At 35.9% G+C, this 24,972-nt stretch overlaps 1 protein-coding gene across 3 annotated transcripts in view; it reads left to right on the plus strand.

Annotated features, from left to right (window-relative positions):
- The window catches only part of LOC138716535 (runt-related transcription factor 3-like), a 464,689-nt gene extending 447,642 nt beyond the window's left edge, over positions 1-17,047 (plus strand). For 2 of the 3 annotated variants that reach the window (XM_069849688.1, XM_069849690.1), the window contains exons 5-6: positions 3,950-4,198; positions 11,351-17,047. In XM_069849688.1, the coding sequence (XP_069705789.1) occupies positions 3,950-4,198; positions 11,351-12,024 (923 nt within the window). In that variant the 3' untranslated portion in view covers positions 12,025-17,047. The remainder of the gene's footprint in view (positions 1-3,949; positions 4,199-11,350) is intronic. The other variant, XM_069849689.1, reaches the window with a different exon arrangement.
- The last annotated feature ends 7,925 nt before the right edge of the window (positions 17,048-24,972 follow it).

The raw sequence follows: 24,972 nt of genomic DNA on the forward strand, positions 1-24,972 counted from the left end.
TTATTCTGCGTTTAATTTCCTCCGAATGTCATTTATATTTGTTACTATTGCTCCAAGATATTTGAATTTTTCCACCTCTTCGAAGGATAAATCTCCAATTTTTATGTTTTCATTTCGTAGAATATTCTAGTCACGAGACATAATAATGTATTTGTATTTTCGGGATTTCACACTAAATTTATTTAGGTTACTTTTAACATTACATACTTCAAATATAGCTCCTGCCATGTCAACAATACGTTGCCAAATTCTTGGAACACGGCGGGCTCCATCTGCAGCAGCATTGCTGGATATCTCTCTCACTGATCAATCTAAAGCTCTTCGGATGTCAACTCTTTATTGAAAGCGAATGTCTCGTTTCCACCCAACTTGCAATAGTTCAGTATGGTAGGAATTCTCTCCCACAGGCTTCTTGTAATACCCTAAAGCACTTAGTTGCATGTTTTTCTCTTGCAACTTTAATTTTTATGAAGCACCTTTGTTCGTACCTTAAGGGCTATATGGTGTACTACAAATCAGAAACAGCCACCGTATTTACAAAATATGGCTACTTCGAGACTGTCAATATTGCAAATTTATGAAACAATCGCGGCTGTATTAAGTACAAGATTTCAATTTTCACCGCTAGGATCACTGATTTACAGCATTCTTGCCGTTACTTATCGAATGTCCTAGTATCTTCTTGAACATTTTACATCAGATATTGCTCAAATACATGTGCACAATTTTTCTCTAATTTTTAATTTTGAAAAATATGCCCAGAAAATGTTTTATAATTTTTTAATTTAAAAATAATTTATATTTCTAGTAAACAATTTTCTGGATCTCACATAAAGGAAATTAATTTCCTAAAAATTTCAAAATGAAGCTAAGCTCCCTCTAATGAAATTGTGCTTGGGGTTTTTCTTGTTCAACATACTTCATTGATTTTTAAATAATGATCAAATGTCTGGATACAGCATTTCATTAAGGAGATATCTTATTCCTATTAAATTAAAAATGTAAAAACTCTGATTTGCGGTAAAAATTACTGTAAAGTTTATAATAGGCCTCTGCATTCTGAATATAGTAATCATTTACAATGAGATAAACTGTGAGGTCTACATTTAGGCAGAATGTGGATATTTTGAATATTTATTGTAAGGTGATCTGAATAGCTAAGTGTCATAGATAGACCTTCAAAAGTAGGAAACCAAACACTTCCGGTCCTATGTTGATATAAATTCTTTTATTGTCTAACACATGAAAAACTCATTCCTGAAGTTATGCCGAGTATTTTTAGACAACCTATAATAGTATAATATACAGAATGAACCGTAAATAACGTCATTAATTCTGGTAGATGATTCCATTAGTAAAGGGCAACAAAAAAGTCAAATACCATTTTACTGTATCTTGAATAGTTTTCCAGACAAATGTGTATTTTAAAATACATTAAATACGAGATCGTGCAACGCTGTGTAATCAGCAAGGAGTGAACATAAGACTGTGTTGCTCTGAACAACTCCTTCGACTGGCTTGTTATGAACAAGAAAGTTGAAGTCATTGCCACGTACATTGTTTTTAAATTCGTAAGAAAAATACACATGATATACCGTTTCATTTTTGTGCTTAATCTGTATTAGAGAACGGAGAATGAATACTGCTCATTTCATGTTCAATAAAATCTTGGAAAATTTAAAATAAATTCTACAATCTAATTTTAATTACATTTTCAGAAAACGCAGACAATAAGATGCGCTTATTTCAAAATAAACTTAAAAGATTAAGACATATTTCTACTCTCCATTTCAATTGAATATTCTAGAGAACATAAACAATAATAATGCTTATGTCATGTTATAAAAACAAAATTTTAAAACGTTTAAAACTATAAAGGAAAAATAAAAAATTTGACATACTTATTTTACGTTAAACGAACTAAATTAAAAATATTATTTTTAAACTCTTCGAATTAATTTTAATTAAATATTCGGTGAACACAGGCAACAAGAAAGGCTTATTTTACGTTACCCAATTCTAATTAGTGATTAAAAAAATTTCCGTTTGTCGTACTACGAGCACTTTCTTCAGCCAATTAGAAACAGTTCCCTACCACTTTAATTTTTAAAGTAGTAACTGTAAACTTACAAGAAAGCAAATTTCCCTTAAAAATAATTGTGTGTGTTACGTTTACATTTCTTGTTGTCTCATCCATTTTTCGCATTACGCGAGCTCAGGGTTGCAGAACTGGGGAAGAAAGGGGTGGAAGCATGGGGAAAGAGTTCGTTCCCCCATCCACAATGACGTTTCTGTGACATTTGGCAAACACACTGTTCTCTCTTCTCCTCCCATTGTACAGTGACGCGAAAGTTGAAGGGAAGGGATGAGTTACGTGTTTCGGCTTATGACGTGTGCTCCAATTTTAACACAGTTTTGCATCCCTGCGCGAGCTGCATCTCTACAGCAGGCAATAACCTTTACAGAGTTGTCAGAGTGCATCAAGTTTTAAAACTCCTTTGCAGAACGAAAAGTTACATTTGTTGGGGTCAAATTTCTGCACATTTAAGGACAAAACTAAAATTCTTTCAATCATTTGTCAACAGTAATCTCACTAGAGGTTTTGATTTATCTAAAAAAAATCAAAACTCCAGTGGGATTTAATTGACTATTACACGATTTGAAGAAAGTCTATAAAGATTAGAAGTAAGGAAGTACTCCAATACAATAAAATATTAATTGACTTACAAAAATACAACTGTCTTCAAATGTATTATTGTACCATCTCAACATTACAAACATTATGCTAGATGGCAGTAGTGTGTTATGCTTAGCTGTTTTTTTTTTGTTATCAGTTGTGACAACTATGGAATCTTCATTGAATTCTGTGGACAGTCACTAGTCAAGAAGGCTTTGTTGATTCAGTTTCATTTTTATTAAAACAGTTGCCTTCCACTTCAATTCGCCTATCCGGATTCCAGTAATCAACGTCACTTGACAGATGATTTTCAATAAATCTTAGTATTAAACAATCTCTGATACGTGACTATCCATAATATCATATAACAGAAACTATAACATAATCTAAATAATATAAACAAGTGTTAGAAAAGTTTTAAATAGGGATGATGAAATAAACAAGAAAAGTTTTAATTAAGGATGATGAAATAAACATGAATAATTTTAAAACGAACAATTATTTAAAGAAAATTGTTAAAATTTGAATATTTTAGTGATTGGTGGTTCAGTTGATGTTATATTGGACGTGTGCGTAAAAGAAGTGGAACTCGTTGATGTACATGGTGTATTCCTCAACTTATTCAGGATTTCCCAATGGTGCTCTTTATTTATCTGTAAATAGGGTTTCAAGGAAGATGCATAGCTATGACCAGTGATCTTTATTAATTCTTGTTCTTGAATGCCAATGCGAGTCATATCTGAAACTACTGTGCATCGACTGGAGTGGTTTGTAATTTTCTGTTTTTTGATGTCCAGACCAGTGCAGTTTGAAATGTTGGCGAACAAAGAAACAAATGCTAGGGTAGTGATAAAACAAACAAGTGCTAGGGACGCAATACAATTGTGCGATAAGCAATTGTGATTGGTTGAAAGACGTCGTTTAATACCGTTTTATTGGTCAAAAGTAGTATGACGTAGTAAAAGTATAATAGTCAGCATAACACACTGCTCTCTTAAACTGACTGAGCATATCCGGAATTAATACAATAGTTTTTCCAAAATACGCTATGAAATGTTTCATATAAAATATTTTTTATTCTCGAAAAGGAAGTAAAAATGAGAAAATTGTATTACACTTTTCTGTTTGAAATATCTCAAAGAAAAACCCACTGAAATTAATAACATTACTTACGGTTCACTCTGGATAATAGTAGTATAGTACATAATAATACAGTATATAATATGTATGTAGTAAACTATATAGTAACCCAATGTTCGATTTATTTTCCAGTGCTGTCTGAACATACGGCCGGAGGCGTCGGCAGCGGTGGGGGAGGTGGAAGCTCAAGCGATTACAGTGCGATGTTCTCAACGCCACCGCCGCACAAAGTATCGCCCCCGGGACCTGGGGACTTGGATAACATGTCTTGTAGTAGCAGTAGTCTGCTTGGAGCTAGTGGAGGCACAAGCGGAGGACACAGATATCCTGCGGGACCGGAACCCACCAACACCGCCGCGTCAGTCTATAGCACCGCACCCGGTCAGTACCGAACGATCTACACTTCCGGCAGAAACTTACAGTATCTCAGCTGAAATACTGTTTCTTACCTAACAAAACCCAACTCTATGCAATTTCTTACAGACAAAAGTTCAAACAAATTATCCCTAAATGTTTGTGCTTCTCTTCTCATTTTCCTTTCCCATTACTCCAGTTTGAACACATTATCTCATCTTATCTGTATAATCTTTAGCTTCTTTTTTTCCGAATTTAACTGAATTTAAGCCCGTTTCGAAACCAAGGCATTTATTGAAATTGTTGCATCCGTCTCTTTCTTGGCCGTCCTATATCCCGTCTTCCGGTATCATTACAAAATAACGCTTGTCTCGGTAGGCGATCAGGTGGCTGTACCATTTCCTCTGGTAGTTCCGAGTTTCCCCAACTACAGTTGTCTCAACATTTAATTTTCTCTCTAATGCTGTGACTTCTTTCTCTCTAAGAGTCAACCCATATGTGCTACATCCCCTGCCTATCTCAAACGTCTGGACTTAGAATACAATGCGTGCAGTTCTGCGTTCTGTGGCTTTTTCCATTTATCCTGTAACTTCATCCCTCTTAGCGCCAAATAATTTCCTAAGCACCTTATTCTCGAACACTCTTAACCTCTGTTCCTCTCTCAATGTGAGAATCCAAGTTTCACAATCATTTAGAATAACTGGTAATATAACTGTTTTATAAATTCTAACTTTCGTTTAATATGCACCATGCCCCATAACGTATAGTCATATTACATGGTTTATAGAAACTTATTTATCACTTATGTGTTCATTGGTGTCCCATTGTCTTTTGCTTCACTGTTTCGTGATTTTGTTGATATTCATTATGTTATTCACTGTTGAATGTTGACTATCACTATCTTTCAGTTAATGATACTAGTTCTATTTACACTGTTTACATATATACATACACTTTTAGTAATTGGATTTTCACTATCACTATTTTGTGACCTAAGGGCTAAAGATCGTTTAAATATACTAGCCTGGTTGAGTTTTACAAGACTAAACATTAGAAATAATATCCACGACTACACAGTCGTAGTAGGTTATTTTACGACGCTTTATCAACATCTTAGGTTATTTAGGGTCTGAATGAGATGAAAGTGATAATGCCGGTGAAATGAGTCCAGGTTCTCCAAAAGCCATTTGTAAGTAAGTAAATATTTCGATGGAAAGGAAAGATTCAGAAAGAGATGGTAGACTCGATCAAGTATGGAACAGGTTATGAAGCTACTCAAATGTGAAAGAGAATAATAAGGAAATCAGACGAAAATGAATTAAAACATTTACCTACTGCTTTCTGCGAATCGCTGTAGTAACGTACCGGTAACTGATTTGTCAGAAGCAGGCCGGAATAATTTACGACTATGATGGGAGTTCACTTTAATTTGCAAATATAAGACGTAAAGATTAATTTTTGTTCCTACACAATATATCTGTTATGGTAACAATGATTATTAGAGGAGAAAAATTCACTCCGGCGCCGGGGATCGAATCCGGGTCCTTGGTTCTACGTACCAAGTGCTCTAACCACTGAGCTACGCACCGGATCTAATCCCTCTCCTCTAGTGTTTTTTCCCTTTATGGCCTGACTCCAAGTTCGACATATATTATGTTGACATATTAGGCCTATATTAAGTCAATGCCATAAAGGGAAAAACACTAGAGGAGGGGGATTCGATCCGGTGCTGTGGATTGAACTTCGGCGTAGCTCAGTAGTTTTATTCTTCATATTATGGTTGGAATCTCCTGGTAGAGGGGCAGAGAAGGCCTGACGACCTTATCTCTACCAGGTTAAATAAATAAATACTACTACTGTCCCGCGCCGTGGCATCGCGGTCTAAGGCATCCCGCCTAGGAATCGCGTTACGGAATGCGCGCTGGTTCGAGCCCTCATGGGGGAAGAAATTTTCTCATGAAATTTCGGCCAATGTATGGGACCGGTGCCCACCCAGCATCGTGATGCACTTGGGGAGCTACGATAGGTCGCGAAATCTGGTTGCGAATACCAGCTATAACGGCTGGGGGGATCATCGTGCTAACCACACGATACCTCCATTCTGGTTGGATGATCATCCACCTCTGCTTCGGCATGTGGGCGTGAGGCCAGCAGCCAGCTGGTCGGTCTAGGCCCTTCACGGGCTGTAGCGCCATGGATTATTACTACTACTACTAGTTAGAGCACTTGGCACGTAGAACCGAGGACCCGGGTTCGATCCCGGCGCCGGAGCGAATTTTTCTTCTCTAATAATCATAAATATGAGACGGTTGACTTCACAGGTCAGACATCATAATGATTGTTACTGAGGATGCATGTCAGTATTTGATTTATATATTTTTGCATCTATGTCATTTGGGGCGCATGTGGTCCGGATATCACCGTCTAACAACGCCTCATGACATCCTGCACCACATCTGCTATTACTTTGTCATGACTAAGGAATGTGCTTGTTCCTCGAAAAGGTTAGACAGTTTCACTTCAATTAACAGTGACTCAAATTGAGGACTGACAAGTGCAGACTGCTGCATCAAACTTTTTATTCGAGATGATGTCTTGGAGATCTCTATTTCCGAATTTCTTATTTTCCAACCTACAGTATCACTCTAGTTATGTATCATCCAAATGAGTGTGCTTTGTTTAGCAGATTCAGAGAACAGTACAAACATTCATTTCACCTGATTACGAGTAAATATTATATGCAGTATTACGTTATTATTTCGTCTGCCGAGTTAGCGCTGTGGTAGCGTGTCTGTCTCCAGACTAGCCGGCCTGGGTTCGATTTCCGGCCCTCGGGACTAGGAGAGGTGTCGGTGCACAACTTCTAATCACTAAATTGTGCACCAATATGCCTGGGTTAAATCCCAAATCTCTCCTCAGTGCATATGAAGGGAAGGCATATGTCACTGTTGATAGTGATTCGTCCGTCGGATGGGGACGTTAAGCCTGGCGGCCCCCTTGGTGCTATTCGACAGGCGTAGATTAGTGTCGGCACCGGGATTTTCCTTCTCCCTTCGGCACCTTCATCATCATCCTCACCCATTCTCTACACTACACTTACACGAACACTTAACATATACTCACCCTAATCCACGATGTAACTCTTCACAGATACACATCATGCATAACGTGGCCCGCCGAAGTGGTGTGCAATTTGAAAATGGATCACAGTCCTGCCATCTATCCGCAGTATGCGGAACCCGAATCACGCAAAGTGATGTGGATAGGCATTAGACACACACATACACGTTATTATTTCTTTCAATATTAGAGAACACAGTTACTAATACCACAGTCTAGTACATACAGTCACGAAGCTTGAGGTGATTTTCTGCATTTCTCGCGATACAACGCTCCAAGCGGTTAGCAACTGAGAGTACTAGGAACAATATACCACAGTCTAGTACATACAGTCACGAAGCTTGAGTTGTTGAGGGTGCTAGGAACAATAGACTGTGCAGGTACTATTTTACATTGTCTGTGATGAGGCGATAGTAACGATCTAAGTGGTTAGCAACTATCTATGGTTACATATTTACTACGTATTGAGCTTCGTGACTGTATATACTAGACTGTGAATATACTGTGCGATAGTAGCGAACCTAGTGGCTAGCAACTAAAGTTCAACAGTCAATGGATGCATATTCCATATGTATTGTACTAGACTGTGCTAATACTGTCATGCTTCAGATGTGGACTTATGAGTATTCTACTGTATCCTAGAACTTAACATCTACAGGGTGGGCGCAAAGTCCCATTACTCCCTACCAATACCTCAAATATACACACTATTTATGTAATTTCGGGCATAATGCAGACATACATCCACTTTACATTAACTGTGTGTCCTAAGTGTCTAAGGGTCAGTATGTCCCCCATCATTCTCCTCACACAAAAATAATGCGTCGCCAGGTTCGGTATGACATTCGCCTCAGCATTGCTAGTTGCTAGTATAATCTGTTGAAAAGCGCGTCAATTCATCAGTGCTGTCGTACCGTTCCTGTGCAATAATGCTCTTGATGAAACTTCACACCACATTGTCAAAGGTTATGAGGTCAGGATTGCGAGGTGAACATTCGAGAGGAGCTGGCAAGATGAGTGACCCACGACCAATTCATCGTTGTGAAAACCTGTGACAATACGTTGTGGATTTCCATCAAGGGCACTGCTGCATGGGAACGGTACATCATTGATGAATTGAAGGACACCGTGCGACGCGCTTTCCAACAGATTATACCAGCAATGTTGAGGCGAAAGTCACATCGAATCCGGCGACACATTTTGTGTGAGGAGAATGATGAGGATATACTGACACTTAGGAGACACAGTTAGAGTGAAGTGGATTTATGTCTGCATTATGATCGGAATTACATAAATAGTGTGTATATTTGAGATATTTATAAGGGGTAATGGAACTTTGTGCCCATCCTGTGCAACGTTTCAGAACTACATACAGGTTCCAATGTTCTATCATCGGGGCAAATACAGGGACATCATTTTATTTTTACTAACATTTTTCATATTAACCTGGCTATAACTTTCTATTAACGATTGAAACAGGAAACACCGTTTGCTACCCCTTCCACGACTGGAGTTCGATGATACCGGCGTAAAATACAAATCACTTTACTAGGTATAGGAGGGAAGAAAAGTAGTTCATCCATTTATGTAAACTAGGAAATATCGCAATTTTGAGTTTGATAATTTGCATTAGGTTTTTGTTTAATCAAAATACAGTACTGTATTAATACTTAGTGTTTTTACACACGAATTGAGCTATCCATTCGGACGTATTAATTATGCAGTGTATATTGTACTGTTACAGCACATTAACGTACAATACAGAGAATGAAGTTAAATTTAAAAATAATCATAATATGAATATTTGAAAATGGTCGCCGTTCATTTCGATACAGGCTTCTGTTCTTTTGTGCATATTATCGCACTATAGACTATTGTACCTAATCCCAATTAGCTGTTTCGTCCTTCGTACTAGTACCTAACTCATGTTGAAATAATTCTGTACCTACTCTATAAAAGAGTACCTTACGTACTGTAAATTCAATCTTCACTTATCCGAAAAGATAAAATTACTCAGAAATGCTATCTACTGTCCGTTCAAGTGGTTTTGTCGCAGGGTCGTAGAAAGGGGAGGATCACGTGACAGTTAATTACTTAACGAGGCCCTTTTATTTAAGTTATTTTAAACACTTGTATAATATTACGTAGACGTCCAATTCCTAACAGAAATTAATGTTTTCAGAAAAAGATAGCCCAGCTACTAGACTTAACAGAGGGGCGAACAGAAGCAGGTGGGGGAAACCGGGATGCGACGTAGGCAAACGGACGATAGTACCTGTACGAAAATATGATTCAATATTGAAAGCTCTTTCGTCACTGGAAAACGCGAACATATTTCTGGAACGTACTATACTCACTAACTCAGTACTGCTTATGCGCCCTCGGCTCTGTGTCGTGAACGGTTGGAAGTTTACTAGTAGAAGGGGTGGGAGTAAAGTACATTCCAAAACTCAGGTACAATAAAAATTGAAGTAAAAATAAAATGATGTCCCTGTACATACGACCTGATCACTTCCACTTTTCGGCCCGTCATGCTTGGCTGTTCAAAACAAATGAGTCAAGTAAAACGAATCCAACAGAGTACAGTAGGTGACCATTCAGATCGTACCTACGAGCATTTATCCTGATAATGGATCTTGTATGAAATTCCAAAATGTTTGAAATGTCAAGTTCCAGGACACAGTGTAAAACTCGAAAGTCTACTTTTAAACACAATCACCATGAAAGCCTAACAAAATTCTTCTTCTTTACGGATTGGGATTATTGTCTATTCCGACTTTACAGTTATGAATTTATTGTTGGTTCTTCCATCTTTTCTTTAACCATCCAACTAACCAACTAACTCCTAGGCGCTACAGCCCATGGAGGATCTTGGCCTATCTCACAATATCCTGCTAGGCTGTTCTGTTCATCGTCCATCGTTTCTTTGGTCTCCCCAAATCTCTCGTTACCGAAGATCTGTAGTTATCCGTTATTTTGCACTGTTTGGTATTAGTTATTCTGTGATGTGTTGCAACAAATCGTCACGGTAGTCTCCTATTTTATCATTTAGAGCATAGATGTTTAACTCTCATTATATTCTCTTTTTTATCAATTTTTGTAGCCTACATTCCTTAGTACTTCTCATGAGTCTCTTTTATACACTCTGTATTTTATTTCGTTTTTTTTTTCTTTTATGTTAATATTCATGTTTCGCAGCCATAAAGTAGAGCAGCTAGAGCCATTGTTTTATAAAACTTCAATCTAGTTTCCATTTTGTTTTATTTTTCAAAGTTCGATAGATAGTACCACACATATCTCGTTCTGCTTCATTAGTCGTATTTAATTCGAAAACTAGATACCAGTAGTTAAAATTTCTTACCTGTTCAATGGATATTTAATCATGTACTTACAATTTTTGATTCCGCTGTTGACTCCCGAGAAAGCTATTATTTTAGTTTTGTCTGTTGATATTTTTAAATCATAATTCATGGTTATTTTATTTCGATGGTACAGAAAAAATTGCAGGACATCTTCATTTTTTGTATTGTTACCACATCGTCAGCATATGATAAAACATTAAAATTTGTTCCGATCTAATTCTATACCACAACTAAGAATCGATTTCTATTTTTAATTATATAATTAATGTAAATATTTAAAAAGAGTAGATGAAATACTGCACCCTTGTCTGACGCATGTCTCTTTTAATCAAAACAGGTCGTTACAAACAGCTAGTCAGTCACACAGGCTAGCTGTTTGTAACGATCCCCACAGTAGATTTTCAACTGATGACGAAGAGAGATCCACTCTTCGAAACGTTGCGCTACAGTTTTGAAAATTAGCAATGGAAAAAGTTCAAACAGCTCAACCATTGAATTTCTTCTTTGTTGGTAGGTAACACACACCTGTTGAATCAAGGTCTAAATAAAATAGAAATCGTGAACAGTCAGGTAAATCAATTAGCTGGATCCCTATTCGATCGAGTGACTAAACCTTTGGAGAAATGCCGACGTGACAGGAAACGCGACGGTCCATATCAAAAGTTAGTCATAACGTGTTGTTCTTTTGTTTTCCCAGCAGCGACAGGTCTCAACTGCGGCGGAACAACGTACCACCATCCAACAGCGGGTTCGTGGAGCAGTCACCAGAGCCCAGCTGCATCTGTCAGCAACTTCCATCACCCGCACCATCCCCATCACCCCCACCACCCCAATAACTATCCTAACTATTACACCACCAGTACTACTAGTAACCCAAGCGGAGGATCGAATCCGGGACCTCCGCCTCCTCAAGCAACTGCGCCATACCTTAGCAATCCCGCCGCACCTCCGACAATCTTTTTTAACCCCCACCTGTACTCGACAGTGAACCAGAACCAAATCCACCTACATCTGCACAGCAGTTCCTCCCCCAACGAACTTCACGGGGGCGCCAAGCCGTCAGCCCTGGGGGACTCCCTGCAGTGTTACCACCACCAGGACGATGAAGCGGCGACAATCGTGGCTGCGGCGGCGGGTGTAGGAGGCGGCGTTGGAGGAAACAATGTGACCATAAGCTCAAGCGGATCTCGAGGGGGGCTCGAAATCGGCATCCTGCATCACCAGCAACAGATGCAGACTTCGGCGGGAGGCGCGGGCACGCAGGACGATGAGCAAGGACTCTCTCGATATTCGAACACGGGACAACAGGGGGGAGGCGCAGGTGGCACGGACAGGCAACAGACAGACCCTTCAGTCTGGCGTCCATACTGAGCAAACGGCTTCATGTTCCTATGTGGCTACTGGCCGGTTTCACCAACCTTCGTTATCATTATAACTTCTCGTTAAATAATTTAATGACACGTTAGTCAGTTTTTGTGTTTCACCAAGCATTGTTATTGCTAACGCATCTTTAAACTCGTCGTTAATTTATTAGGGCCTATTCATCGCGTTAAAACAGTAACGATGCGTTAGATTAAGAAGTCAACAACATGGCGGACGTATTAGATGCTAAAATTCTTTATTTAGAATTTCCTGAAATTCTTTATTTAGAATTTCAACATAATGCGAACTTATATATGGTAATAACACTCGGAATAGGCCTAATCATTTTTAAGATTTAAGTGATAAAGAATTCGACGAAAGCCACACATTAAGGAAATAAGTAGTAAGAATGATTCTAGAAGAAACTGAATAGCCTATAGGTTAGAACACAACAGATAGGAAACACCCACTTAACTCTTCAACAGATTCTTCTCGCTTTAAAATTTTATTTACGGGAAATTCTGAAATAGTAATTGGGGTGTCAAAAGCTGTATTGTGTAGATATGTGAATAAAGTATCAGACGTACTATCAACATTATGACCACAATATGTACATTCATTATTTTTATATTAGGCCTATAGCTAAATGTCCTGTCGTCGTTGATAACGATAGATTGTGTACATGTTCCAATCGTATCTCCTGGCAGTAATATGCCAAAAGATTCTACAATAGGAATTCCTATTTTTAATTCAATATTCAAACAATTTCATATAGCCTACAAAGCTCCGCATAAAGAAATTGTGGCTAAACTAGCGTTGAGGTAGTTTCCTTTGTACTCCGGTTATACGCCTTGCACATTCGAATCTGTGACAGGTTAGGTTTGGTTAGTTTAGATTTGTGTTGTGCCTTGCATATAGGCCTACGATAAATTTCACCTCCACAAAAAAAAAAAAAATCCCTTATAAATTCAACGATTTTCACTTCCGAAATCACCAGAACTACCTCAGCACTAGTTTTTTAGAAATTGTAAATAGATGGCCACATAGCACAAAATTCCAAAGATATAAGAGGAGAATGACTTTTTAAATGAGAAGGGTGCAAAGAGGTTTACTTTTAGGAGACAATGGAATATCCCTTATATCCAATTTAATGACACCTTTCCTGAATCCTGCGACAAAAGAATGGCAAAATTGTTACAGAGTACATAAACCTGCATGAAATACAGTGGAAAAGTAGCATGCAATTTATGTAAGAGGCGATTTTCCGTTCTAAAGTTAGGTCTAAGAACTGCTGGGAATGCTTTATAGGCCTATATAATTTTGGCATAAATTCTGAAGTGGTCCACCTTATCGTTCGCAAAATTCTTCTTAGATTTCCTTTTTAAGTTATAATTTAACTGTTCTACATTCCTCCTATACATTTGGAACACTATTTAATTATTTTTCATATGTTACCGGAATCTCCTCTTTTTTAACGTTATTCCATCTGTCTTTTTGTTTTTAATTACGGTATGACAACGTGCTGTATTTAGGAAGAATATCAAGAACTAAGAACTTTTAGATGTTCTTAAAATTACTGTCTCTTACCCGTTTGCCAAACAAAACAATGTCGGCCGTGATCACAACGTAACCAATGTAATTCGCGATTTCGAAGCCATGATCATATGAGAAATAAAATATGCACGATACAAGTACGAAATCTCCACGTTAGTAAATGCGTGTTAATTTTAAAGAAACGAGGCTTGGTGAAACAATCAACTTTTAAAGATCTCGTTAAAATTAAACGACCCGTTTGTAGACAAGTCGTTTGTGCTGATTTAAAGTAGCTTGGTGAAACCGACCATTAAGTGTAGCAGTTCTCATGAGCACAAGCCATTTACTTCGACCCATTGTTATTAAAACAATCGTCTGTTATGCCCAACTACGAATTTCTCAAGACGGTAAATTCAATAGAACTTGAGTAGTAACGAATGTTTGCAAAATTCAATTATACCGCAGTCACTCTGGACAAATGCGTTCGCTCCTATGTATCTTAAAACTATTTTGTAAGGCACTAGTTACTAATTTCGTCACTGGTATGGCTGTTGTTCATATTACTTATCGTCCATATGAGGTATGATCGTATATTAAATTTATACGTCACTATTTCATGGACATTAATCGAAAAAGTGAAGGCAATAGATCTCGACATGTCGCAGTGATGGGCCATCCGTGCTTCCCTCAGTTAAATTCCATTCCATTTCTTTATTAAAAAGAAAACAGACTAAACTCTAGGCTAGTATTTACAAATTTTGACAATTAAAAACTCTTTACAGCCAAAATAAAAGAAACACTAATGTGCAACAAATCTCCGATGCAAAATTTTATACAAAAACGTAACTTAGTAAAACAGTTCTAATTTATTGAGCATTGTCATAAAAACCATTTCTTGGATAAAATTACATTTAGAAACTCTACTCCCAAAAACTGCAATATCTTTCGTTGCTTCCATGAGAACTGATTCACGATGCCGTCATTGTCATTCGTCACAACGAAGAGGAGCTGCCAGAAGTTCTATCCTGTTGCCAACCGATGTCAATGTCTATCATATAAAGACAGATTCACATCTGCCGATTGTTGTTAATAGTCTAAAAGAGGTTTATAAATTATAAAATTAGGGCTTAAATTTTACATAAAGTATTAACGAACTCTGTGCCAAAAGTTCACATACAGTGTTGGTAATAAACATTCCTAAAAAAAACTTGTATAACAAGTTGTCTACAATCCATTTTAAACCAGTAAGCACTGTCATATACAAATAAACCATTTTATAATACAAATTTACATTGGAGATCCTCAGAAAATTAAAGGTTCCTGAAAAGACTCTTCAGACAATTGCATCAACCATTTTAAAATATTCATTGAACATCATCAATCACCATCTCTATTTATCTTTATAATATTCAATGTCGCAGCAGTGCTGACATCCACTCCTTCATAGTTTCCTTGGACATTGTTCACTTTATTTCGTTTTCTTTCCTTTTAGTTTTTATCGCCATTGTACGGCCAATGACTCTAGTCAAGTGCCACTGCAATGAATAAAAAAAAATATTCAATGTACATTATTTATTTTCAATAAATTTTTATCGATTTAATAGCTACCACATCTTGTCGCAGAATATATTTTAATTTCATTATGTATTTTTTAAACATTAACTTACATTATGCATAATACAATTTATGTTTTGCATAATAAACTACAATCCTCAATTCAAGAAAATATACTAAAAGATATTTGACTCGTAAAATGTGTATGTCAAAACTGTACAAAAGTTTCGATTCTAAAAAGTTCGTTACACAAGAAATACTTCCAAACTAAAGAGTACAGATCTATGTCCCAAAAATGATTCGGTTTAGAGTAATTACAGATTCGACTTATCCGCAGAACTTCATGCCGGTTAAAGGGGAAGGTACATAAATGACCTGCAAAAATTTGGTGACATTCATTTTGTTTTATATCTCAGCTACTATGAAAGGTAAATGAACAAAACGTTTAATGATTAATACGCATACATTATACTTTATAAAAAACTGTTCAGAATATTAAAATATCTAATAGTTACCTGTAAAAATAATATCAAATTGGCATAATTTTTTACAATCGGAAAGCATTCATATAATAAAATTTACAATTAAATAAATATCTGCATGATTATTTTATAGAAATATTCTAGATCTACATAGTCTAGGATCTTTTAACTGTTCCTTCAGGAAATATTTTCTTAGTCAAAAATTTTAGAAAATTTAATATTGAAGGTAACGATTAAGAAAAAAAAATATTTCTTGAAGGAATAGGTAAAAGATCCTAAACTATATTGTTGATGTAGATCTTTAAAACATTCCAGTAAAATAATCGTCCAGATATTTTATTGTATATTTATATTTTGTATGTAAATGCGTAACAGTTGTAAAAAAAAATATGCAAATTTGATATTATTTTTACAGGTAATTATTATCTATTTTAATATTCTGAATAGTGTTTTATAAGTGAAATATATGTATATTAAGTATGAAAAGTGTTGTTCATTTAGCTTTTATACTAGCCGAGATATTAAAAAAAAGAATGTCACTAAATTTTTGCAAGCCAAGGGTGTACCTCCCCCCTTAAAGGACAAAACTTTTGTAATAAGTTTCCAGTTGCATTATCAAGCTTATGGTTGACGTTTTAGGGAGGAAGTTAAAAGAATGTCGAATATGAAGCTGGTACTTTTCGTAATTGTTTAGGCCTATTGTAAAGTCATGCAAAAGTAGCTAGAACAAGTAGACAATTTCGGAAGTGAGAATTTCGTGATTTTGAAAAAGAAATAAATATGTAAAAGTGTTATTGTAGATAACTTGACAATATATAAGTTATTCAATATAGTGGTTATGTAATAAGTTTAATGAAGAAATATGTAATTCGTCCACATATCGTATTTATTTAATTGAATCTTTAAACAACCTGTGAACTGTAACACGAAACATTTTCCATTTTAGTCTTTCCAGGCCAGAGAATTTAAGCCCTAATTACAGTACAAGACGATGAATGGGTTGTGATTATTATGACGTGCGTACGAGTATTTTCTAAAACTGTGGGGGATTCTGGAATTCAGAAGTGCAATGGTTGTTGTTTTGTGATCTCTGTCGTCAACATTACCCTCCTCCCTCGTTCTTCCCAAACCTCCTTAGTTTTTATTTTATTTTATTTTTAATTTAATACTATAATGGAAGCCTATTCCAGAAAGTTAAACCAAACTCGAACAGTATGTTGCTTATTGTTGTAATTTTAAAATTGTGGAAGTGCAAGTTACTAAGTACTTGTACAGTTTTTTTTTGTATTAATCATATTTGTGCATTTGTTTTTAAGTTTTATAATTTCTGTGAACAAATGCTTACTCGCTGTAATGTACCATGACATTTTTCCAGTGACGGAACAAAAAATGAATCCAATATTCCAAAGTGTTTCCTATCTAGTTTTTTATTAAACAAATAAATTATGTTGAGATGTGTTTAATTGCGTAGTCTTCATTTATTCAAAGAAAATTCCTTAATTAAACTAATTGAATTACACCACTCCCAAATTAGTATTTAAACTTACAGAAAGATGTTGGAATAGTATACTACAATACAAGGTTGAGAAGTGCTTTTTATAAAATCGAGGAAAAATTTGAAAAACTCACTCTGCTCCTTTTTTCAATTTCCGAGTTATTGTAATGCACTTCACAAACGTGTGTTGTACAGTACTGGCAAAAAAATCAGACCGACCCTTGTAGCTGATTTCAGAGACTTGTTCACTCAAGAGCACGATAGACTGGTAACTAAGACTTTCGAACCCTGCCTGGGAAGGAAATTTATTTCCAATACTTTTCGATAGCAGCTACAAGGGTCGGTCCGGTTTTTTTTGTCACTAATGTACAACATTTTTTGGAAATATTGGCTATTGTTTGTGACATACTTCGGTTAGGTGCTCAATAGGGAAGCATTAGCCTGTGTAACAGCGTAGCCCATATGGTTGGATGCTGAGTTGTCTTCCAGGCAACCCGAGTTCGAATCCTAATGCCTTCTCATTTTTAAAGCTTGATATTATTATTATTATCATTATTATTATTATTATTATTATTATTATTATTATTTTAATTCACTTTCAGTTGTCAGTTCCTATATTCAAAGCCATGTTGAAATATTCGTGGTATGCATCAAAATTGATAAACGAACGAGAAGTGTTTGTGAATGTGAAGGATATCTGTTTCGCAGTAGAAGTGCGGAAAATGTGTGTGAATTTGGACAACCTTCTTTCATTTGCTGTGCATGGTGCAGGAAATATGTATGTTTTGTGTGTTTTTATGACATCATAATGAATCGGGTACAAAATGAAATAGAACAGACGCCAGTGACACATCTTACCTTCATACGTGAGCAGTATTTCATTCTTTATCCTTTACAATACAATGTTAGTTAATTAGTAATTTGTTTAAAACATGATGAAGGATTCAATACATTGAGAAATATGATATAGGTATGTAAATAGGTAACTGTGATCACAATATTAATCATTATTAAAAGAAAAAAATATAGAACCAGTGAAGATTCGAACTCAAGTTGCCTGGATAACAACTCAGCATCCAACCATATGGGCTACGCTGTTACACAGGCTAATGCTTCCCTATTGAGCACCTAACCGAAGTATGTCACAAACAATAGCCAATATTTTCAAAACGAGGGGTCATTGGCCACCCATATCAGGTATGACTTTAAACAGTACGTCTTGTACTTTCATCTCACATAATCTTATTCCATTCGGTGATATACAGAGCATGTCCTCTCCTTGTAAGTAACAGTAAGTACACTGTAATGAGTCAATTTCAGTATAGTTTTATGTTACGAAGAATGGTTTTCCTAGCAACAAGTTTCTGTGTGGGAATTCTAACAGTCAAGGCCTAACAACAATAGCTGTAAATATAATAAACGATCGTGCAAAAAACTACTTCCAAATTAAAAATCAGTCCTGCAAAGCAGCTTTGTTAACATAGGCCTATATATCCGTATCTACTACTTACGCATCCACATATATAAACAAGCACAGCATTATATATGCAAATGCATATGCAATTTTTAAAACAAAAATATAGGCCTACGTCAGTTGAACTTGGTTATAGAGACCATGATTAGAGCGACATCTTGGCTACATCCATAGTCATAAAGAAATGTTTTTTATATGTATTAAATAAATGTTATTTATTACTTTTAGAACGACACATCTTTAATAAGCAACTCGTTTATAGTATCTATATTTAGCAACAGTTAAATTGCAAATCTAGCTTTAGGTAGAGCTTCCTGTGAAGCAGATTTGAATAAGTTCAAGGAAAAAATTGTTCCAGGATCGATACCCGGCCTCGGAACAATTTTTCCCTTGAAATTATTCAACAGTGTAAATTCTTTAAAAATTCAAGTTCTACATACGTTGAATAGAGACTTTAGTTGAGACGAATTCGCAGATAGCCGGTAATGTCACTAGATCATTAGTCTCATTACTGACCAATACCGTTTACAGTGTCTGTGACAAGCAGAGAGGGTGGAGTATGGGGTAGGCCAAGTTGTGCATCGTACTACAATCCACACATTCAGTTCAACTGTAACTTAAGACATTCAGTCTGAAAACAGGTGTTATATACAGTGTAGTGAAAGGAAAGAAAAGTTCTAAATGCGGATGATGAAGATAATGTTATGAAATAAATCTAGCGTGGTAAAAAGAAAGATTGTGTGTGCCATGAGTTTTATTTAGTTAAGGAAGAAATGGAACTAATTTACATGCAGTATTTTGTAAAGTATTTTGTAAAACGGAAACAGAAAAAAACTGCGGATTTCAAACTACATTCTCAATAGTGAGCACTGCACACATTTTAATTACTGTCAACTGTCCGAACACAGATCTGAACCTCACAACTGATACGAAAAAGACACCATTTATGAGGTAACTAAACCAAGAGGTAATGGAGTAAGTTGGCCAGTTACTTTTCCCCTCCATTGCATACATCGCCGACTCTACATACGAGTATTACACTAGTCAGACTTCAGTTGCATACAAACAATAATTGTTCTTCCTCTGACTCATATCGTCAAGTGAAATGAACTGTCTGAAAATAGATATAGGCTACATATCAGCCAGAACCTCAATCAGAAGATTTACTGTACATTGCAGTATTTCATTCCGTATTTCGTTATTTTCTACTAACCAGTATAGTACTCTATTATTATCAGGCAGTACATCTCACTTGACGATATGTGTCAGAGGAAGAACAACTATTTATATGCATCTGAAGTCTGATTAGAGTAATATGTTACAGCTGGCGCGAGCGCTTTTTGCGTGTGTCCTTGAGTATAGTGCTCAGTTTGTGAGCATATTGCTAGTGCAGCTGAAAATGGTACCATTTCCTATACACGTCACATCAGCCATTTGTCAAACACAGTTGTCAGACTGACTGCGGTAAAGGTAAGACACTAGCACTTAACGTTCCCATTACTTATTTCACACGCCAAAAATGGTGAAGCGGACTGTACTAGTCAGTAGGCCGCCACAGTGGCCTAATGGCAAGAGCGCTGGATTTATAATCCTGCGAACCCGGGTTCGATCCCCGGTGTACCCCGATTTATAACTTGTGTTGGACAAGCCCGTGGTCCAGGTAACACAGTGGTTTTATCCGGGAGCTCCGGTTCCCCTGTGGCATCCCAACAAATCTCCATCATCGTCTCATCTCACCGCGGATGTAGCACCTCCTATGGCGCATCCTGGACAACGACTCTATCGGTAAACTGGTCTGCATAACTGGCTTCATGGGTGAATGTAGTACAGTAAAGTACCCGCCATTGGTAAAAAAAATGTTGCTAGTCAGTAATGTATGCAATGGAGAGAGAAAGAAACTGGCCACTCTACCTCAATATATCCTGGTTTGGTTGCCTCATGAGTGATTCTTATTGGTGTCACTTATGAGGTTACAATCCGTTCTTCGAACAGTTAGCTAATCAACAACAGTAGACCTTTATAAACTAAAAATTAAATTACAGTAGGCTAGTGTACAAAATACGTAATATTGCAAATGTACAGGACAATTACAAATTATTCATCAGATTTTAAGCGGCTGCATAAAAAATATAACACTTAGAATATTGTACATCAAAATAAACAGAAATTGTCCAAGTTTCGGACATACTTTCACAAGTATTCGATCTAGCTTCCTCTCGTACACTACATACATCAATGTGATACTGAAGTTCGTCCCATATGCGCAATAGGATGTCTCTGGTAATGGTCGTAAATGCATCTGTAATACAATCCTAGAGTTCAACCAAAGTTTGTGGTAGTGGTGGCACGTACACTATGTCTCTTACACATTCCCACAGAAAAAAATGAAAGACCGTTCGGTCGGGGGATCTAGGAGGCCACTGTAACAACGCTTCATCTTCAGCCCATCGCCCAATCCAACGGAGAGGGAGTTCTGTGTTCAGGTATCGTCGCACTTCAGCGTGCCAATGGGGCGGCGCCCCATCAAGTTAAAAGTCAATTGAGGAAACAATAATTGCTGCAGCATATCGAGGAATGACATAACTCCTATGTGCAAAAAAATATAGAATTTTTCAGTAGGAAGAAAAACACATTTATTCATCCTATGGTAGCCATACATAGGAAACAGTGAATTCTTACATTTCCGAAACAAAGAAATATAATTACATATTAGAAGATTTTATTATTTACTGTATCACTATTTAAGTTATTTAATAGAGCAAAAATCTGAAAATCGATAAATATGTCACATAGGATTTATTACAGGAACAACGACGATATATAAAATCACTAATAAACGTATTTAATTTGTTATATTTAAAATACATTACAGCTTCATATTGTCAAAAGTTTTTTTATAGGTCTGTGAAACATAAGAAGGCGGACCTATTATATTCCATTGGAATGTTTATGATTGTGACAATTCTTGCTTTAAAATGCTCATTATTTTCCGTAGTTTTACTTCCTCATCATACGCAGTAGAAAGAGAAAATATTGTTGTTGTTTAGTCAACTGTCCAAAGACAGGTTTGAACCTCATAAATAACACCAATAAGGCACCACTCATGAGGCAATTAAGACAGGAGGTAATGGGGTAGGGTGGCCAGTTCCTTTCTCCCTCCAATGCATACATCGCCGATTAGTTACTATTCCACTAATCAGACTTCAGATGGATACAAACAATTGTTCTTCCTTTGACACATATCGTCAAGTGGGATGTACTGCCTGATAATAGAGGTACATATCAGCCAGAACCTCAATCAAAGGTAAAGAAAATATTGTGACTCTTAAAAAAAATCAATTTCGGGATTTTCAAAGAAAAGTAAGGACGTCGTCAGCATCCCAGACATAGAAACAGTTCGTTACGGCACATCGTCTGTCTCGTTGTGCACAACGATTTCTCCCAAACGAATTTTCTTCATATTCAGTACAGGTATATTGGACCATTTATTTAGGAATGCTGCTCATGAAATATAATAATTTTAGTAACAAATTAATGAATAGATCTATTTATTGGAAACTAACATCATACAATGATCATTTACTACAAATCAAAACTGACGTTTTAGCAGTTTGGCTAATGATCTTGAACTGAAGATCAAGCAATTCCCGTCCGAATTATTTTCCTACTAGCCCTTTCAAAGAATGTTTCGTAATGCTTTGTACGTGGAAATTATCAACTCATTAAAGACCGGAAATCATACCACCATCCAGTATCAGAGTTGCGAATACACTTAATTTTATACTAACTATATACTCCGATATCAGTCACGTACAAGGCATGGGTTCCAAGTCCCTTGCAGCTACTGACCGATCTTGGTTTAATGAACGCTGCAATTACGAGAAGGTGAGAAATGGTCATTATTTTTTTAATTTATTCTCTTATTCAATAGTCTTACAGTCTTCCACTATGGCTCAGTGGGTACAGTGTGTATTTCCCAACCAAGCGATCCGTTGTACGGTTTCCGGCATGGAAAATGATTTATCTTCATTTCACGGAGCAGAGTGTTTGTACCTTGTCTTGTACTTGCCGTGTGCCATCATCGCAGTGGTCATGCATCGTGCTGACCACGCCGTCAGGGAGGTCTGCAGAGCGAGAGTCTATGTCGGTCCAAAGATATAACCTCCACACAGACTCTAACTAAAAGGCCGAAAAAGAACAGTTCTTGGAAACAAGTACTCCATAAAATTTGAGCTCGGTTTACGAGGATAGCATTTGGAGAGCAAGTAACAGCAGAGAGATTAGAACTTCATTTTTGGAATCAGATATGATTGCAAGGGCGAACCTGAACTGTGTGCGAAAAAGAAAAAAAAAAAAAGCGAATTGCATGTCACAATTTACTAAGCGGTATCCGAATTGCGTGCCGTCACGTTCGAGGTATAAATTTGGAAGCAGCATTTTCTCCCCATTTTTCAGATTTAGGACTGTCAGTTACAGATTGTCGTTATTTCACTGTTTTTTAATTCCATCATTATATTGGAAATTGTTAAAAATGCTATATATATATATATATATATATATATATATATATATAGGTACGGTAAAAAATGTAATTTTAAGTGTAACTGCTACGGATAAAAATATAATTTTAAGTTTTTGGCAAACACAGACAACATACTTTTCTCAGGAACAGGAATGTCGTTATTTCAGAGTTTCGTAACTGCATAATTATATTTGAAATTGCACTTTCTCTTCGACGGGTTTCTGGTCGTTTCAAGTCTGACTCCGAACGAATTTTTATATATGTTTCTGCTTGAATACCTTTTAAATCAGCGGTGACCAAAACTCGAACGGCAGTCATTACACGCGAGACAGTCTGTGAAGTAAAGAGACGAGGGAGAGGTACTTGGCATGAAAACTACAACCAGTGGTGGTTCGTGCACTAACATTGAGTTCTTCATCAACCCGCTTATAAAAATCGCAAGCTTTGCTGTATCAGTAATGTCACTATTGTCATCAAGAGCCAATAATATAAATTTTCTTGCTTTTTTTTTTTTTTTTTTTAATATTCCTCGTTAACACAATCAGAAATCTCCTGAATTCTCTTCTGGATATTTAGTCGAGAAAGCGCAGTTTTTCAAAATTAATTAACAACTTTCATTGGACAAATTATTTCGGCCACCTTGATCATTACGCTTTAAAAAAAACTCTTCTCCGTTGGAAGGCTTAAGAGAACGAGCTATTTCGTTCGCCACCAGATAGCTGGCTGGGTTCCTTACATTTTATTTATACCATCTTTCTCTTCATGACGATGATTTATGGCTCATTTCTGTTCTTTGAGTTTAATAGCTCGTTTCATTGCTACACTAGCACGTAATATTCAATCATTATTCTCTATATTATTATTATTATTATTATTATTATTATTATTATTATTATTATTAGACTATTATTATTATTATTATTATTATTATTACTAATACTAATTATTATTATTACTACTACTACTACTACTACTACTACTACTACTACTACTACTACTACTACTACTAATAATAATAATAATAATAATAATAATAATAATAATAATGTTTTATTTTCGCTGGCAGAGTTAAGGCCATAAGGCCTTCTCTTCCACTCAACCAGCCTTAATCAATACAATACATAAATTTAAATTACAAATATTTACACTACACTTAAAAGGTTCTCCAGCAATATTCTTCACTAGATATTTATTTAAATTTATATAAATCTATAAGGTAAAGTAGTAACTTAATTTATGAGCTAATTTAATTTAATGAATTATAATTAATTTAATATTTGAAATAGCTAGTAAAATGATGAAAATTAATTTAATATAAGCTTACTAGGACTATGTTACAGGGAGAATATATATATTTCTATTTCTATAATGAGAATATTAATGTAATTGCCATTAGAGGTTTTGTAAATCTATTGTTATTGTATTACCATTATTATTATTATTATTATTATGATTATGATTATGATTATGACTATTATTATTATTATTATTATTATTATTATTATTATTAAATCAATAACTAGTAAATAACTGATAATAATCATCAAAAGATTAAAAAAAAATTAAAATGGAGATACTGTATAGCGTAGTCTAGTAATTATTTTATCCTTCTAGGGAAGATGTAGGTCTATATATTCAGACACGTATATAAGAATTATGGTAACACTTGCTGATTAATAATAATAATAATAATAATAATAATAATAATAATAATAATAATAAAATAATAATACGTGTTATGCCTGTGTATTCAGCGAAATGCTCTGTAATATCACTTCTATATACAACTACTAATTGAACCGTTGAGCAAGGCAACATATTACATTTTCTCCAACAGAACAGCGAATAAATTCCTCTTCCCATTCTGTACGAAACCTTCTGTTCCTGCTCGTAGAGA

The sequence above is a fragment of the Periplaneta americana genome, chromosome 16, assembly GCF_040183065.1.
Source record: "Periplaneta americana isolate PAMFEO1 chromosome 16, P.americana_PAMFEO1_priV1, whole genome shotgun sequence".
Taxonomy (NCBI): Eukaryota; Metazoa; Arthropoda; class Insecta; order Blattodea; family Blattidae; genus Periplaneta; species Periplaneta americana.